The sequence below is a fragment of the Rhinichthys klamathensis genome, unplaced genomic scaffold, assembly GCF_029890125.1.
Source record: "Rhinichthys klamathensis goyatoka isolate OS25496 unplaced genomic scaffold, OSU_Roscu_1.1 h1tg000732l_1, whole genome shotgun sequence".
Lineage (NCBI taxonomy): Eukaryota > Metazoa > Chordata > Actinopteri > Cypriniformes > Leuciscidae > Rhinichthys > Rhinichthys klamathensis.
The window spans coordinates 146,301-164,477 of NW_026607145.1; the positions used below are offsets into that span (position 1 = coordinate 146,301).

General features: G+C 39.3%; 1 protein-coding gene across 8 annotated transcripts in view; it reads right to left on the bottom strand.

Moving 5' to 3' along the window:
* LOC130077377 (serine/threonine-protein kinase WNK2-like) overlaps positions 1–18,177 on the bottom strand; it is an 80,025-nt gene that overhangs the window by 50,964 nt on the left and 10,884 nt on the right. For all 8 annotated transcript variants that reach the window (XM_056242611.1, XM_056242610.1, XM_056242609.1 and 5 more), the window contains exons 3-4: positions 6,339–6,511; positions 4,348–4,568 (exon numbers count right to left, since the gene is read on the bottom strand). In XM_056242611.1, the coding sequence (XP_056098586.1) occupies positions 4,348–4,568; positions 6,339–6,511 (394 nt within the window). The remainder of the gene's footprint in view (positions 1–4,347; positions 4,569–6,338; positions 6,512–18,177) is intronic.

Below are 18,177 nucleotides of genomic sequence, written 5' to 3' on the forward strand. Positions count from 1 at the left end.
CCGTCTTATAACAGCACTCAATAGAAACAAACGCCATCTTATAATAGCACTCAATAGAAACAAACGCCATCTTATAACAGCACTCAATAGAAACAAACACCATCTTATAATAGCACTAAATAGAAACAAACGCCATCTTATAACAGCACTAAATAGAAACAAACGCCATCTTATAACAGCACTCAATAGAAACAAACACCGTCTTATAATAGCACTAAATAGAAACAAACGCCATCTTATAACAGCACTCAATAGAAACAAACACCATCTTATAATAGCACTAAATAGAAACAAACACCATCTTATAACAGCACTCAATAGAAACAAACGCCATCTTATAATAGCACCCAATAGAAACACTCAATAGAAACAAACACCGTCTTATAACAGCACTCAATAGAAACAAACACCGTCTTATAACAGCACTCAATAGAAACAAACACCATCTTATAACAGCACTCAATAGAAACAAACACCGTCTTATAACAGCACTCAATAGAAACAAACGCCATCTTATAACAGCACTCAATAGAAACAAACACCGTCTTATAACAGCACTCAATAGAAACAAACGCCATCTTATAATAGCACTCAATAGAAACAAACGCCATCTTATAACAGCACTCAATAGAAACAAACACCATCTTATAATAGCACTAAATAGAAACAAACGCCATCTTATAACAGCACTAAATAGAAACAAACGCCATCTTATAACAGCACTCAATAGAAACAAACACCGTCTTATAATAGCACTAAATAGAAACAAACGCCATCTTATAACAGCACTCAATAGAAACAAACACCATCTTATAATAGCACTAAATAGAAACAAACACCATCTTATAACAGCACTCAATAGAAACAAACGCCATCTTATAATAACACCCAATAGAAACAAACACCATCTTATAACAGCACTCAATAGAAACAAACACCGTCTTATAACAGCACTCAATAGAAACAAACACCGTCTTATAACAGCACTCAATAGAAACAAACACCATCTTATAACAGCACTCAATAGAAACAAACACCATCTTATAACAGCACTCAATAGAAACAAACACCATCTTATAACAGCACTCAATAGAAACAAACACCGTCTTATAACAGCACTCAATAGAAACAAACGCCATCTTATAACAGCCCTCAATAGAAACAAACGCCATCTTATAACAGCACTCGATAGAAACAAATGCCATCTCATAACAGCCCTCAATAGAAACAAACGCCATCTTATAACAGCACTCAATAGAAACAAACACCATCTTATAACAGCACTCAATAGAAACTAACACCGTCTTATAACAGCACTCAATAGAAACAAACACCGTCTTATAACAGCACTCAATAGAAACAAACACCGTCTTATAACAGCACTCAATAGAAACAAACGCCGTCTTATAACAGCACTCAATAGAAACAAACACCATCTTATAACAGCACTCAATAGAAACTAACACCGTCTTATAACAGCACTCAATAGAAACAAACACCGTCTTATAACAGCACTCAATAGAAACAAACACCGTCTTATAACAGCACTCAATAGAAACAAACACCATCTTATAACAGCACCTTAATAGAAACAAACACCTTTCTTAAAATAGCACTCAATAGAAACAAACGCCATCTTATAACAGCACTCAATAGAAACAAACACCGTCTTATAACAGCACTCAATAGAAACAAACACAGTCTTAAAATAGCACTCAATAGAAACAAACGCCATCTTATAACAGCCCTCAATAGAAATAAACGCTGTCTTATAACAGCACTCAATAGAAACAAACACCATCTTATAACAGCACTCAATAGAAACAAACGCCATCTTATAACAGCACTCAATAGAAACAAACACCATCTTATAACAGCACTCAATAGAAACAAACACCGTCTTATAACAGCACTCAATAGAAACAAACGCCATCTTATAACAGCACTCAATAGAAATAAACACCGTCTTAAAATAGCACTCAATAGAAACAAACGCCATCTTATAACAGCACTCAATAGAAACAAACGCCATCTTATAACAGCACTCAATAGAAATAAACACAGTCTTAAAATAGCACTCAATAGAAACAAACGCCATCTTATAATAGCACTCAATAGAAACAAACGCCATCTTATAACAGCACTCAATAGAAACAAACGCCATCTTATAACATCACTCAATAGAAACAAACGCCGTCTTATAACAGCACTCAATAGAAACAAACACCATCTTATAACAGCACTCAATAGAAACAAACGCCATCTTATAACAGCACTCAATAGAAACAAACACCATCTTATAACAGCACTCAATAGAAACAAACACCGTCTTATAACAGCACTCAATAGAAACAAACGCCGTCTTATAACAGCACTCAATATAAACAAAGACAGTCTTAAAATAGCACTCAATAGAAACAAACGCCATCTTATAACAGCCCTCAATAGAAACAAACGCCGTCTTATAACAGCACTCAATAGAAACAAACACCGTCTTATAACAGCACTCAATAGAAACAAACGCCATCTTATAACAGCACTCAATAGAAACAAACACAGTCTTAAAATAGCACTCAATAGAAACAAACGCCATCTTATAACAGCACTAAATAGAAACAAACGCCGTCTTATAACAGCACTCAATAGAAACAAACACCATCTTATAACAGCACTCAATCGAAACAAACACTGTCTTATAACAGCACTCAATAGAAACAAACACCATCTTATAATAGCACCTAATAGAAACAAACACCATTTTATAACAGCACTCAATAGAAACAAACACCGTCTTATAATAGCACTCAATAGAAACAAACACCATCTTATAACAGCACTCAATAGAAACAAACACCGTCTTATAATAGCACTCAATAGAAACAAACACCATCTTATAACAGCACTCAATAGAAACAAACACCGTCTTATAACAGCACTCAATAGAAACAAACACCATTTTATAACAGCACTCAATAGAAACAAACACCACCTTATAACAGCACTCAATAGAAACAAACACCATCTTATAACAGCACTCAATAGAAACAAACACCATCTTATAACAGCACTCAATAGAAACAAACACCATCTTATAACAGCACTCAATAGAAACAAACACCATCTTATAACAGCACTCAATAGAAACAAACACCATCTTATAACAGCACTCAATAGAAACAAACACCATCTTATAACAGCACTCAATAGAAACAAACACCGTCTTATAATAGCACTCAATAGAAACAAACACCATCTTATAACAGCACTCAATAGAAACAAACACCATCTTATAACAGCACTCAATAGAAACAAATGAATTTTGATGATTATGGCTTACAGCTTATGAAAACCCCAAATTCAAAATTAGAATATTGTGAAAAGGTTTTCATATCTGTAAGCCATAATCATCAAAATTATAACAAATAAAGGCTTGAAATATCTCACTTTGCATGTAATGAGTCTATATAATATATATGTTTCACCTTTTAAGCTGAATTACTGAAATAAATTAACTTCTGCACAATATTCAAATTTTTCGAGTTTCACCTGTACAAAGGTACTTTAGTGCGCATTATAAGGAGGGAAGATGAAAAGAAAATGCAATCGAAATTTTCCTGAAGACAGTGTGGACCCGTCAGACATGCACTGAATAAAATCAACAGCGCCACGTTTTTACTCTAAAAAGTGACTTTGAAAAGCGATTCCTGTTTTTCTGTCCCCTAATTTAAGATCTCTTGAAATGACCATTAAGACTTTTCTTATACCATTTAAAGTCCCCCTGTGGTGTAAATACAGCATTTAATGTTGTTTATGTGTCTATGTGGTGTTATTAATACGCTTTAAGACACACCATGTGTAAGTTCATAAGTCGACAGCATTGCTGAGTATTTTCTTCTTAAAACTGCAGTGAACCAAAGACAGTCTCAAAAACACGGTTTGAAATCGCTGGTGTTTCTGACGTCACAAACGACCTTGTAACCAATCAGATCAACGTGTGATCGTCAACCAGTGGATCTCTGAGCTGAGTGAGTGAGTGGAGGCGGGGCTCATTTGCATATTCATGCGCATACTAAATGAGGCGAGGGTGTCGAGTTACATTCAAGATATTTTAAGACATGAAGGAAAAAAACTTTAATATGTCATTTTGGTGATCAAAGATGAGTTTTACGGGATAAAATTATTGACTACAGGGAGACTTTAAGATATTGTAAATACTGAATTTGATCAAACCGAATTTAAGACTCAGGACCCATGGGATCATGTAAACATGGTAAAATGTGTTAAAAGCAAAATCAAATGAACCCGAATAATTAATAAAAACACTGGATATGACGGACACCGCCTCACCGATCACACTCTTGGCGAAGGAGGCTCTTTTGAGCGTGGCCAGACCCAGATCGCCGATCTTGACGCTGCCCGTGGGGCCCGTGATGAAGATGTTGTCACACTTCAGGTCCCGGTGGATGATGGGAGGAGTGCGCGTGTGCAGGAAATGCAGACCTTTGAGGATCTGACGGCACCAGCTGCGCAAAACCTTGGGTTTCATCACCTTAAAGCGCTTCAGATACCTGGAGAACATAATGAGTGGCATTTATAACTGATAAACCAGCATTACTTGGATTATAATCATTACACCACTGCTTAACATGTCCGTTTAACTGAATACATGACATTAACCACATTATATCTGCATATTACTCTGTCATATGGACGTCACTTTGACACACTCATCTCTGGCTGAGAACAGAATACTTATTTAACCGTTACATTGAAAACAAGCCTTTTCTGTAAAGCTGCTTTCATTGGCAAGATCTAAATAAGACAAAAGGGCATCATAAAAAGCCCCGTAAAACTTCCATAGCTTTAGTCTGAATGGCTCGAGCTCAAAATACCCAACAGATATTTTATTTTGAGGGTGAGCACCGTTTTTGTGTGTGTCCCTTTAAATGCAAATGAGCTGCTGCTCCCGGCACAGGGGGCGGAGCTACAAGAGATTGTGTTATTTTACCTCACACACACATGCACTGAAAATTTCAAAAACTTTTAGCTTTTTATGTTTAAAGTTGGACAAAGATGGAGAGACTCAAGAAGAAGTGACGACATGTAGAGCAACAGGACATTTCTGAATGGTTGGTTGATTAATGTATGTTGCTGATGTGGAGTTAACTATCTTCAAGTAATTGATTAGCATATTCTGTCATGATAATCTATAAATCGCGTTCTCGGGGGCGGGGTTTATGTAAATTTCAGGTTGGTGATGTCACTAACCCGGGAGGAAGCTTGTGTAGTTCTACCAGCCGTTTGTTGTAGTCCTTAAAAAACTATTTCTTTAAAAGTAAATCTCTCCCTTTGCTTTGAACTCTGAGCGTCGTAACTTTGCAGATGTTGTTTATCCTTAAACGGCAACATTACACACTCACTACAGTCAGAAAAGTGAAATCATAATCAACCACCCCTTTAAAATATAGTCATATGGACTATGAAACCACTTTATATTAAGTTTTATGTAATAACATTTAAATGAATCCTTTGATACAGCAGCACTTCTTGTGTAATATTATTATAATATAAACAACAAGTGTTTTGCAATACAGCTTCATCAGCGGCGTTGGTTCCGGAAGTATTTTTTCCATTAATTTCTACCATAGGGATTTTTTTTTAAAGTCTTAGTTATAGCATTATAAGCCATGAACCGAACCAGCCAGCGATGAGGAGAATCACAGCACTACAGACGAGAGAAAGACCAACAATCCCATGAAGCATTGTAAACAGCATAATCCAATAAACAATTATGGAGAAATAGCCTATAAAACTAGTTGATTATATATATATATATATAAACTGATTTTTTGCAGGATATTCTTTGAGAGATTATGGTGACCAACTTGATCACGTCATCTGCGGTGCTTCATGGGAGTGGGCGGAGCTAACAAGATATTTTGGTGTGTTTTGCTTGTGGTGACTCTTTGATTGGTGGATTTTTCTGTAAAGCATTATGGGTAATGTAGTTTTCACCACAAATACCACTGTTAAACACATACAACAAAAGCAAATACAAGCTCGTAACTCACAGAAGGTGTCTTTAAACGCCTGTAAGTTATTGTTTAAAATCAAGTTTTTACTTCCAGAACCCAAATGTTGGAAGACTCGAGGGCGCTTTCATGTGTGTTTTGGAGATTGACAGGTCTGTTCAATAAAAACTATCACTGTATGAAAAAAAAAAAAATATATATATATATATATATATATATATATATATATGAATCAAATATAAGAACAAAAAACACTAGCACACTTGATTCCCGAAGTGACTCGGTGTCGTGTGTAACGCTCCTCACGTTTTGAGCGTTCCTGACGTCATGAGCTCTGTGACCAGAACGATGCACTTCTTGCCCTTCAGCGGAGACTCCCAGAAGTCATAGAAACGCACGATATTCGGGTGCTGGAGACCCTTCAACATCTCCGCCTCTTCTTTAAAGCGCTGCCGCTCCGCCTTCGACAGCTTGCGGTCCTGAAACACACACACACACACACACACACATGGTCACTCTCAGGAGGAAAGGTTCTATACAGAAGCTTCAAGGGTCATGGAAACATTTTATGGATTTAGTTTTACATAATTTTTTATTTTGATCAAATTTTATAAATTAAACTGCATGTAAACAAACTTTATCACTAGAAAATTGAAAATAACTAGTTAAACATGGACATATTATGCACTATTTTAAGACGTTTTACCCTTATATAGAAGCTTTTTGCTGTAATGGTTCTTTAAAATTGAGTCTAGAACCGTATAGTTCTGTACAGAACACACTGAACCTAGAAGTGGAATGAGAGACACATAGATATATAAACATAAAACATCAAACCGAAGAAATAGCTCATCCTCCATCATAAGCGTGATATTAAATCACACTAAACTCACTCACTCAGTGATCCTGCAGTGAAACCGAGATCGAGAGGCCGGAGCTCCATCACTGAACTCATAAACTCTCGTGATATCATCATGTATCCAGTGTCTCTTTTCTTCAATAAGTGGGATCTTCCTCTGCTGTCTCGTTACACACACATTAAGCGCACATTTAATCATATAGAGACACTTTCACAACCCAGTCGATTCCTCGTGGAGAACATCAAGTCCACTGTACACCGACACACACACGTTAAGGAAGTCAGATGTTGTTCTGTGCGACTCTGAACCACATGAAGCTGAACGTGTGAAGATGTCGTCTTTAGGGTCTAATGTGTTCAAGAAACTATATGTGTGTGTCTGAGTGTGTCGTGTTGAAGAGAGAGTTTGAGTGTGTGTGTGTGTGTGTGTGTGTGTGTGTGTGTGTGTGTGTGTGTGTGTGTGTGTGTGTGTGTGTGTGTGTGTGTGTGTGTGTGTGAGAGAGAGGTTTTTCAGTGTGTGTGTGTGTGTGTGTGTGTGTGTGGTGTGTGTGAGGGAGTGTTAGTGTGTGTGTGTGTGAATGAGAGACTGTGTGAGGTTTTTCCGTGTGTGTGTGTGTGAGAGAGAGTCTGAGTGTGAGAGGTTTTTCCATGTGTTTATGTGAGTGTGAGAGAGTGTTAGTGAGTATGTGTGTATGTGAGTGAGAGTGAGTCAGTCAGTGAGTGAGTGACTGAGGTTTTTCGTGTGTGTGTGTGTGTGTGTGTGTGTGTCAGTGAGAGCCTGTGAGAGGTTTTTCCGTGTGTGTGTGTGTGTGTGTGTGTGAGTCAGTGAGAGCCTGTGAGAGGTTTTTCTGTGTGTGTGTGAGTCAGTGAGAGCCTGTGAGAGGTTTTTCTGTGTGTGTGTGTGTGTGTGAGTCAGTGAGAGCCTGTGAGAGGTTTTTCCGTGTGTGTGTGTGTGTGTGAGTCAGTGAGAGCCTGTGAGAGGTTTTTCCGTGTGTGTGTGAGTCAGTGAGAGCCTGTGAGAGGTTTTTCTGTGTGTGTGTTTGTGTGGTTGTTCCAGCTCCAGCAGAACTCATGAATAATGCAGTGTTTCAGGGAGTGTTTGAGTCTCTACATGCAGCAGATCTCTGTGTTAGTCAAGGCTAGTTCTCTGTGTTAGTCAGGGCTAGTTCTCTGTGTTAGTCAGGACTAGTTCTCTGTGTTAGTCAGGACTTGTTCTCTGTGTCAGTCAGGACTAGTTCTCTGTGTCAGTCAGGACTAGTTCTCTGTGTTAGTCAGGGCTTGTTCTCTGTGTTAGTCAGGGCTAGTTCTCTGTGTCAGTCAGGGCTAGTTCTCGGTGTAAGTCAGGGCTAGTTCTCGGTGTCAGTCAGGGCTAGTTCTCTGTGTCAGTCAGGACTAGTTCTCTGTGTCAGTCAGGGCTAGTTCTCTGTGTCAGTCAGGGCTAGTTCTCTGTGTCAGTCAGGGCTAGTTCTCTGTGTCAGTCAGGGCTAGTTCTCTGTGTCAGTCAGGGCTAGTTCTCTGTGTCAGTCAGGGCTAGTTCTCTGTGTTAGTCAGGGCTAGTTCTCTGTGTCAGTCAGGACTAGTTCTCTGTGTTAGTCAGGGCTAGTTCTCTGTGTCAGTCAGGGCTAGTTCTCTGTGTTAGTCAGGGCTAGTTCTCTGTGTTAGTCAGGACTAGTTCTCGGTGTCAGTCAGGGCTAGTTCTCGGTGTTAGTCAGGGCTAGTTCTCTGTGTCAGTCAGGGCTAGTTCTCTGTGTCAGTCAGGACTAGTTCTCTGTGTCAGTCAGGGCTAGTTCTCTGTGTTAGTCAGGGCTAGTTCTCTGTGTTAGTCAGGGCTTGTTCTCTGTGTTAGTCAGGGCTAGTTCTCTGTGTTAGTCAGGGCTTGTTCTCGGTGTTAGTCAGGGCTAGTTCTCTGTGTTAGTCAGGGCTTGTTCTCTGTGTTAGTCAGGGCTAGTTCTCTGTGTTAGTCAGGGCTAGTTATCTGTGTTAGTCAGGGCTAGTTATCTGTGTTAGTCAGGGCTTGTTCTCTGTGTCAGTCAGGGCTAGTTCTCTGTGTCAGTCAGGGCTAGTTCTCTGTGTCAGTCAGGACTAGTTCTCTGTGTCAGTCAGGGCTAGTTCTCTGTGTTAGTCAGGGCTAGTTCTCTGTGTTAGTCAGGGCTTGTTCTCTGTGTTAGTCAGGGCTAGTTCTCTGTGTTAGTCAGGGCTTGTTCTCTGTGTTAGTCAGGGCTAGTTCTCTGTGTTAGTCAGGGCTTGTTCTCTGTGTTAGTCAGGGCTTGTTCTCTGTGTTAGTCAGGGCTAGTTATCTGTGTTAGTCAGGGCTAGTTCTCTGTGTTAGTCAGGGCTTGTTCTCTGTGTTAGTCAGGGCTTGTTCTTTGTGTTAGTCAGGGCTAGTTATCTGTGTTAGTCAGGGCTAGTTCTCTGTGTTAGTCAGGGCTAGTTCTCTGTGTTAGTCAGGGCTTGTTCTCTGTGTTAGTCAGGGCTAGTTCTCTGTGTTAGTCAGGGCTTGTTCTCTGTGTTAGTCAGGGCTTGTTCTCTGTGTTAGTCAGGGCTAGTTCTCGGTGTTAGTCAGGGCTTGTTCTCTGTGTAAGTCAGGGCTAGTTCTCGGTGTTAGTCAGGGCTAGTTCTCGGTGTTAGTCAGGGCTAGTTCTCGCTGTTCTCCTGCATCAGTGCTGACAATAACGCCTCAAACATGTGATTATCACACACGTTCACAAGCACACTACAGGTCACATGTTTGACGGTCGTAGCAGAGATTAATGCACTTGAGAACATGTTCATGGCAAGAGCAGACTTGCACATCCTTCAAGTTACACAAAGAGTTGCATAAATACATTCAATTTAAAACAAAAGATAAATAGAAAAATACATAGTTTAGAACGTTTTACAGGCGTTAGATTGGGACAGGAGTGATTAAAGCACGTGCTAAACCCGGTCTGTATAAGGTTATTTCCAATCTTTCTCATCATGTAAGTTATGTTCATCTGTATCCGTACGAGGACATCAGGAAGACACAGATAGGAGATGTGATGCAAGTTCACATGTGTTTAGTTGATGCGTGAACTTCCCAAACATTCAGGTTCTGTCACTGAATTCAGTCCACAAATGTGTGTGTGTGTGTGTGTGTGTGTGTGTGTGTGTGTGTGTGTGTGTGTGTGTGTCAGAAGAACCGTTCATCTCTTCCTCTTCACTACTAGTTACAGCAGCAAATAAACATCAATGAACATCAGAAGGAATGATGAAAGATACAGAACAGCTTCCTGATATCAGTCATGTCTCATATAATCCATCAATCCGTGTTTCAGCCGTCAATAAAACAACACTAATGTCACGCAACGTCACATTTCCCTCAGAAAAGACATTGAGAGAACAAAAACTCAATAGTCAGCCAGAAAAAAAAAAGAACTATAGAGAGGAGCATATTGCTAAATACATGCATTATAGTAAATATTCATATTTTTACTTAACTTGTTTAATGTAGCAAAATGTCATTTATTTGAATAAATCTGCCATCAAAAGAAGTTATGACAACCAGAGTTTAAATGTTTATATTTCAACAATGAATTGGAGTAGAAGCATAATTAGGCTATGTCATTTAAAAGTTAAAGCTAATGTAAATGTTTCTTTACAAATTAATATTACAGTGATGTAGCAGCTGACAGGGTTCCTGTAGTTTACAGCAGAAGTGAGGAGATTTTCCTGAAATAGACATGCATCCAAATTATCCACATCAAATCTAATTGAACCAAAAGCAGAATTTAATCAAATCAAGCTTGTGAATCGAAACGTTAAATGCGTTAAATCGTTAAACATTCAGATCTGAGTTCTGATCCAGAGAGGGCCGGCGTCATGAATAGATATGAACCGCTTCACTAACAGTCTTTCCAACATCACAGCATCATTATTTCTGTCTTACAATCACTCAGATTATCACAGAAGTGCTGGAGGAAAGATTATAGTACAGATATAAACACTGATGTCTACAGTAGAGATCAAAATAGAGTAAATCAGCTTTTGAAAGTAACTTGATGCTTCACATAAAGATTGTATTACACCGTTACTCCAGTAGGGGGAGACAAGAGACTTAAAATATGTGTTTGTCATTGAATCATTCACTCGAGAGATTCGTTAAAAAACGCGATTCATCCAGTAATGAAACAAGTGAAGTCTTTATGAGTGAGTCGTTGAATCATTCACTCAAACTGATTTTTTTTTAATATTCATATTAAGCAATTAACATTTTGTCAGACTCAGAACCTCTAGTAAAGTACATTTTATTTTGTTTAGTTGTCCGTTCAGAATGGGAGAATCATGATACATTTTGATATTTTAAACAAAAAAATTGTGATTCTCAATTTCTGCTCAATCGTGCAACTCTAAACAACTACACATTTTATTCTTCTTTCCCTTTATCAGGCTTTACTCAAACTTTACAAACACACCAAATGCTGATAACAAGTCAAGACAACTCCCAAAGAGGCTTTAACTACATTCACCATTTTATACTCTTAAAATCAGTGCGGTCAGCATGTGTATAAGTGCAGATAAAGGATTAAATAAAGACTGGAGTGCTGGCGAGTCATTGAGAGACGGACACATCTAAATATGGGCTGGACTCGATCAATGCGCTTCTGTTTCTGAACAGCTCTATTAGCTCGACCGCTGACTGACACACACTCCCAGAAGGCATTTATTGATAGAGCTGTAGACATACTCACAGATGAGCACACAGAGCAGATCTGAGAGAACGTTCCCAGAGGCAAACGACAAACCCACAGTTACATCACGTAATCTGTGTGTGAAAGACGACTGTAGGATTCAAACATCATTAATAAAAAACTGAGAGGCTTTCCTCCGTCAACTGCAGCCTATTCACGTTCTTATGTAGAGAACTAGTTAGTTAGAGAGGTAAACTGCCCAAAAAATTCACTGTAAAAAAAATACGTTACATTTACGGTTAAAAAACGGTAACTCTGGTTGCCAGAAATTTACCATAAAAATATGGTAGCAACATTTTAGGTTTTACAGACTTAACTTAAATTTACACTACAAAAAACATATTTCATTATGTGATAATATTAATTTACCAACCTATTGAAGTATTAATATCTGTTTTGTATAATTTTAATACACTGGCAACCACCAATCACAGTGGTGATGACAAGTCACATGATGAATCAAAGCTTTTCCACAAGCTGAGATGGTTAATACTAATATATAGAAGCTGCATAGTTGTCATTCACACACACACACTAAACACCATCATGTTAACACACATGAAATCTAAAAAAAATGCAATAAACATCAATTTAACAACATTAAATATAACATGAAACCCTATTGTACAGAACTGATTAGAAAAAAATAAGAAAAACTAAAAAACAGTACTTTCAACAAAAATACAACAAATGTGAAGTGTCACGCAGGGATCTGTGGGAATGTTAATTTACCGTTTTTTACTGTAAATTATAAAATGACTTTCTGTTTTACTTCTAAAAACGGTATTTTACTGTAAAATGACATTAAATGTACGGTTAGATCCATCACAGTTATTCTCTGTACAGTACTGTCTGTTAACCAATGAACAGTTTTTCACCGTAACATTTTGAGTCTTTTACCGTTAAAAATCACAATAACTTTTTACAGTGTTAGTGTGCTGATCTAGTCCAGATAGAGATGTTGAATGTATGGAGTTGGTGAAGTCTTTCTGTGCTTGCCGTGAACTCGTTCGGTTTCTTCCACACAGCGGACTCCTGATTCAGCGCTTTTACTACAGCCCTGAATGAACATGAGTGTGTGTGTGTGTGTCTGACCTCAGCCCTGACTGACACACTGACCTGATTCAGGACACACAGGCCTGTGAAAGCCCAGGTCATCGGGTCAGGGGTCACGGTGCGACCCTGGCCTTCAGGAGAGCCTCTATGACACTCGCTGACGAGGGCTTCTGCTGTGACACTGGACTCTTCTAGAGATATAGTGCATGTCCATCTACTTTCAATACGCCGCGTCATCATGAATAACCTCCAAACACTGTCTAAAACGTATTAATTGGGAAGGGTAATTAGCAGGCACAAATAATAATCATAATCTGGAATAAATCCATGGTTGTGTTCACAGATGCAACCCAAATGAACTGGACATAAACTGAATAGCTTCACTCTTTACATTAACCAACTAACACTACAAGTTACAATACAAATATTTATGTCTTCAATTTTCCACTTTCAAGCCCTTGAGCTTTGATTTCGTCTGAACACTGGCGAACTGCTGGAAACTTCTGTCCACGAAGATGTTACAACACATTTTTACATTCATGCATTCGGCAGACACTTATCCGAAGCGACTTCAGTTCCTGCGTTCCCAGAGGATCAAACCCATGATCCGATGATCTGAGCTGGAAGAATGTGCATGCAATTATGGCAATTATATGAATATACAGCGCATTCTCATCCTTTGGCGTCATATAGGTGACGCCATATGACAAAACGGCGAAATACTACGCACATGGCACCCTTTAGCGTGAATATAACACGCACTGTGATGGGTAGGTTTAGGTGTGGGGTAGGGTAGGGTCTGCGTCTCATATTCACGCTAAAGGATGCCAGCCAACTTTATGACGCCTTGGGTTTGCGTGTTATATTCACGCTAAAGGGTGCCATGTGCGTAGTATTTCGCCGTTTTGTCATATGGCGTCACCTATATGACGCCAAAGGATGAGAACGGGCTCGGATATAAATGTAAATAAAGTGAACCTATCAAACATTGCTCTCCGTAATGCAGGTTAAACTCACTGAACCTGATGGAGTTCGTGAGAAGCGACAGACGCTTTTATAAGCGGATTACATGCGTGTGAACGAACACCGTGTGCCTGAAACAAACACTGCAGCGGTTTATATACACTTCTATTAAAACACAAATCATTTTGGGCTGAGTTTCAAGTTTAGTTTAGTCTTTATGTTAAAACAAGGTTCTGTATGTGGTCTTTTAGATGCCCCAGTAAACGTGTGTGTTGAAGTGAACGTGTGTGTTCATGGATTAGGACGCAGCTCACATTCAGTTCAGCCTCTTTACAATGAGAGGAAACACTCGATTACAGCAGAAGAGTCTGAATGAACGCTCAACAAGAAACAAAACATAAATGAGCAGATATGAAGAGGAAAACACAGACAAGGATTTAGTGGCTTTCTATCATGAGATTTGAGCCCACAGAGAGTGTGTGTGTGTGTGCGCGTGTGTCTTAGTGAGGCACACGTTTAATAAATCGTATTATGCAAGACAGACTCGCATGCTTAAATTCACTTGGACTTCATTGTTCATGGAAAATAAATGAAAGGTCTGAACCAGTGTTAAGTCATTGATATACTTGTTATTAATATTTTGAATTCCCTCACTTGATACACAGCGATACGAACCGTATCATGGCGTGGGTTTACCGTATCAGTGACAAACCTACATAGATTCATCAGGAAGAGAGACTGAGTTTCTGACGACTCTTCAGTTCAGAATCACTCCTTTCGTTTAACTCATTTATCTGCAGTTTGATCTGACATTCATGAAAAGCTTTATTGCACAACGCCTGAAAGGGAATATTTGAAAAGGCTTAATAGAGATTTTTAAGACAAGGCTGTTTGTTGGTTTCAGCACATTTTAAAACCAAATGAAATGCATACATTTTTTAAAAGCTGCCCTGAAATGAGAAGATTTAGGGGGAAATGTTTATCAAGACACAAAGCAACAGCTGAAGATATCGCTCTGTGTTCAGGATTTTGAGCAGTGTGTGAAGAGAAATCGTTCACATTCGGCACATCAGTGTTTGTTTTAAACATGCGAGAAGAAGCTGGAGATCAAGCGGTCACAGTGGCGACACATTTATCTGCTAGATATCAGCTTTTCTCCAGTTCTGCTGTTACTCAGAAACAGCACATTATGAACTGAGAACTGTGATTCTCGATGCGGTCTGAGACCCGACGCTGGAGTCGTGATGAGTTACCAGTGCTAACGTCTATCAGACACAGAAACGCGTCTCGTCTCGGCAGAATCCCGATCTCTGGCCCTTCGGCAGGAGCAGAAACAGCTCGAGCTTCAGATTAACACTAGCTCAATCACACAAAGGTTTCATTTCAATTCATCAATTTTTCATTTCAAAATAATGGAACTTACATCTATTATGGGTGAAACTCAAAAAATTTGAATATGGTGCAAAAGTTCATTTATTTCAGTAATTCAACTTAAAAGGTGAAACTAATATATTATATAGACTCATTACATGCAAAGTGAGATATTTCAAGCCTTTATTTGTTATAATTTTGATGATTATGGCTCTTATGAAAACCTTTTCACAATATTCTAATTTTGACTTTGGGGTTTTCATAAGCTGTAAGCCATAATCATCACAATTATAACAAATAAATGCTTGAAATATCTCACTTTGCATGTAATGAGTCTATATAATATATTTGTTTCACCTGTATATAAAATCATTTTTGGGGGTCTACATCCACAAATGCCAACAAATAGATCTACTTCCTGTAATTTTTTTGGTCAATAAATACAATTAGAAAAATGCAAAGATCTGTTTGTTATTAGTTTAAGGGAATATTTATGTAATTTTAGAATTTGACCTTAATTTAGGCCACAAGGTTTCATAAACTTTCTAGCACTGCTGTCATTTTTCAGTGATGTTTTTCACATTTTTGAGATGTTGTCCTCATGGTCTGGTGTATATAAGCAAAACACAGTTTACAGTGCCCTATTATGCTTTTACGAATATTACCTTTCATGTAGTGTGTAATATAGCAGTTTGTGAATGTAAAAGGTCTGAAAATATCAAAGTGCAAATAAATTGTCTCCGAACAGAAAGAAGTGATTCTGAACTGAAACGAGTCGTCAGTAATTCAGTCTCACTTCCTGATGAACCTGTGTAGGTTTCTAACTAATTACCATAACGCCCACCTCTGGTCTTGATTGGCTGAACAGCGTCTCTTAGCTCCGCCCTCAAACACTGTAGTGTATCTGAGACTGGGAGAGTTTGGTTCGTGTTGTTCGTGTCGAGAAAACGCTGTTTTCTGCTGACAAAGCAAATCCACTTTGATGAGATTGATACGGTGAAACCCACGCCATCGTTACTGTTCGTATCACTGTGATCAAGAGCTGACAGTCAGATATGATAATGAGCGTTTGCTTTCTGACCAATCACAACAGACTGGGACATATGACCAATCAGAGCAGAGCAGCTCTCAGAGAGGCGGAGTTTAGAGAGACTGAATCCTTGATCGAACCATTTTAACCGCCCTTAAATCATTCATTTGAGAGATTTGTTCAAAAACACATTCATCCAGTGATGAAACAAGTGAATCAATCAGATTTTTCAACAAAAAATAATTCAAAGACTGTAGCAAGTTGGCCTATTCAGCCCTTCTTCAAACTCTTGCTGTAGTTTCTGGCTCTACTAGAACAGGTTTTCCTGCTTGAATGTTGATTATTCTCCTCATATTCTCCATTGTTGCGGCTCCTCTCTTCCCAGTCTGTCAGTAACGCTCTGTTTACTTCCTGTCTCTATGAAGCCCCTCCTCCTGAAAAGCACACTGTGCTCTGATTGGTCAGCTGGAGCAGTGTGTTGTGATTGGCCGAGCGCTTCGAGTGTGTTTAGGAAATGCCCCGCCCCTTTCCATAACCGCCAGTCTAACACACTACTAACTAACTCATCCAGGCCCCGCCCCTTTATTCTGCGCATTAATTATTTAAAGGTGCTGTATGTAACTGTTTCACTCTACTAAAGCAAAAAAATACCATAATATGTTTGCATATATTGAGGAAACATGCTGAGTGCACACACTCGTTTCCCTGATAAACACTCCTACACCCAGTGATTTTACTCTGAAATGTGTGTTTCCAGGCTGAAATGTTTGTTATTGTGTTGGTCTGTGTTTCTGCACGTTCCAGTTTTCATCGTGCATTGCGCTCGCTCCTGTTGCGCGTCTCAAACTGGCGACCCGTGTGAGCGTCGAGTCTGAGGAGGCGGGGCGGGAGATATTTTGAATTGGACTGCAGTACCCGTTTCGACCACTAGCTGTCATTCTTACAGACTGCCCCTTTAAATGAGAAATACTGTGACGTTTTTCGTTCCAGGAAGAAACTCAAGACTACAATGGAGGCGTTTCAGGGAGTTCAGAAACACTGATTCACTGATATAGAGAATAACTTTGTAACTTTGCAGTGCTTTTTCATGCTCAAACAGCAACATTACACACTAAACACAGAAGGAAAAGCATAACAGGACACTTTTAGGAATGATTCATGAGTGATTCATGGTTTGGTTCTGCTTGTTCGTATCTCTCCATCTCTCTCTCTGCTCGTCCTCCACTGGCAGCAGGTTTTGTAAAGCTCAGTAAAGTGTGTTTCCCACGCGAGCACGGCGATGTTGACACGGCACAGACACACCTGATGTGCTTCATCTGTGCCTGGTGCACATTAACAGATTCGACTCCGCAATCAACTCCATTAAGCGCTTTATGGCAATCCCACATGAGTACACACAATCAACACTAAGATCTATGACGAGGAGCTTTAATTATCACACACACAACAGCTCGACAGTAGGATCCAGGTTGTCTAATAATGTCAACATCTTCCTGGATCACAGCGGCAGTGATTGGGTCACTAATGATCTCATGACAGAAACCATGATGGACAACATGTCAATAATACAAACAACAATCTGTCACCAGCCAAAATATCTCACATCAAAGCCATCAACAACTGAATCCTTCAAATGAAGTCCAATGCACTGAAAGGCAAACAGATCTGAAACAAAAGGGTCATTTAAAGCTCGACCTGTAAACGAACAGCACTGACCCAGTTGGCAGCGTTTCTGCTCGTTGCCCTTAAATCCTCCCAAACACACGAGCAGACGAACCCTGACACGACTCGAGTGTGTGGGTGTATGATCACCATCAGCAACGCCACATTCCAGCTCGAGATGCTTATCGACAGAGCACACACACACACACACACACCGAGAAAAGACTTTTGTTAAAGGATTAGTCACTTCAGAATTCATTTCCTGATAGTTTCCTCTCCTTCACGTCATCCAAGATGTTCATGTCTTTCTTTCTTCAGTGGGAAAGAAATGAAGGTTTTTGAGGAACACACTCCAGGTGTTTCTCCATATAGTGTCTTCAATGGGGTCCAACGGGTCGAAGGTCCAGATGTGAGTTTCAGTGCAGCTTCAGAGTCTCGACACCATCCAGCCGAGGAATAAGAGTCTGATCTAGACAAACCAGCGGACTACTGAGA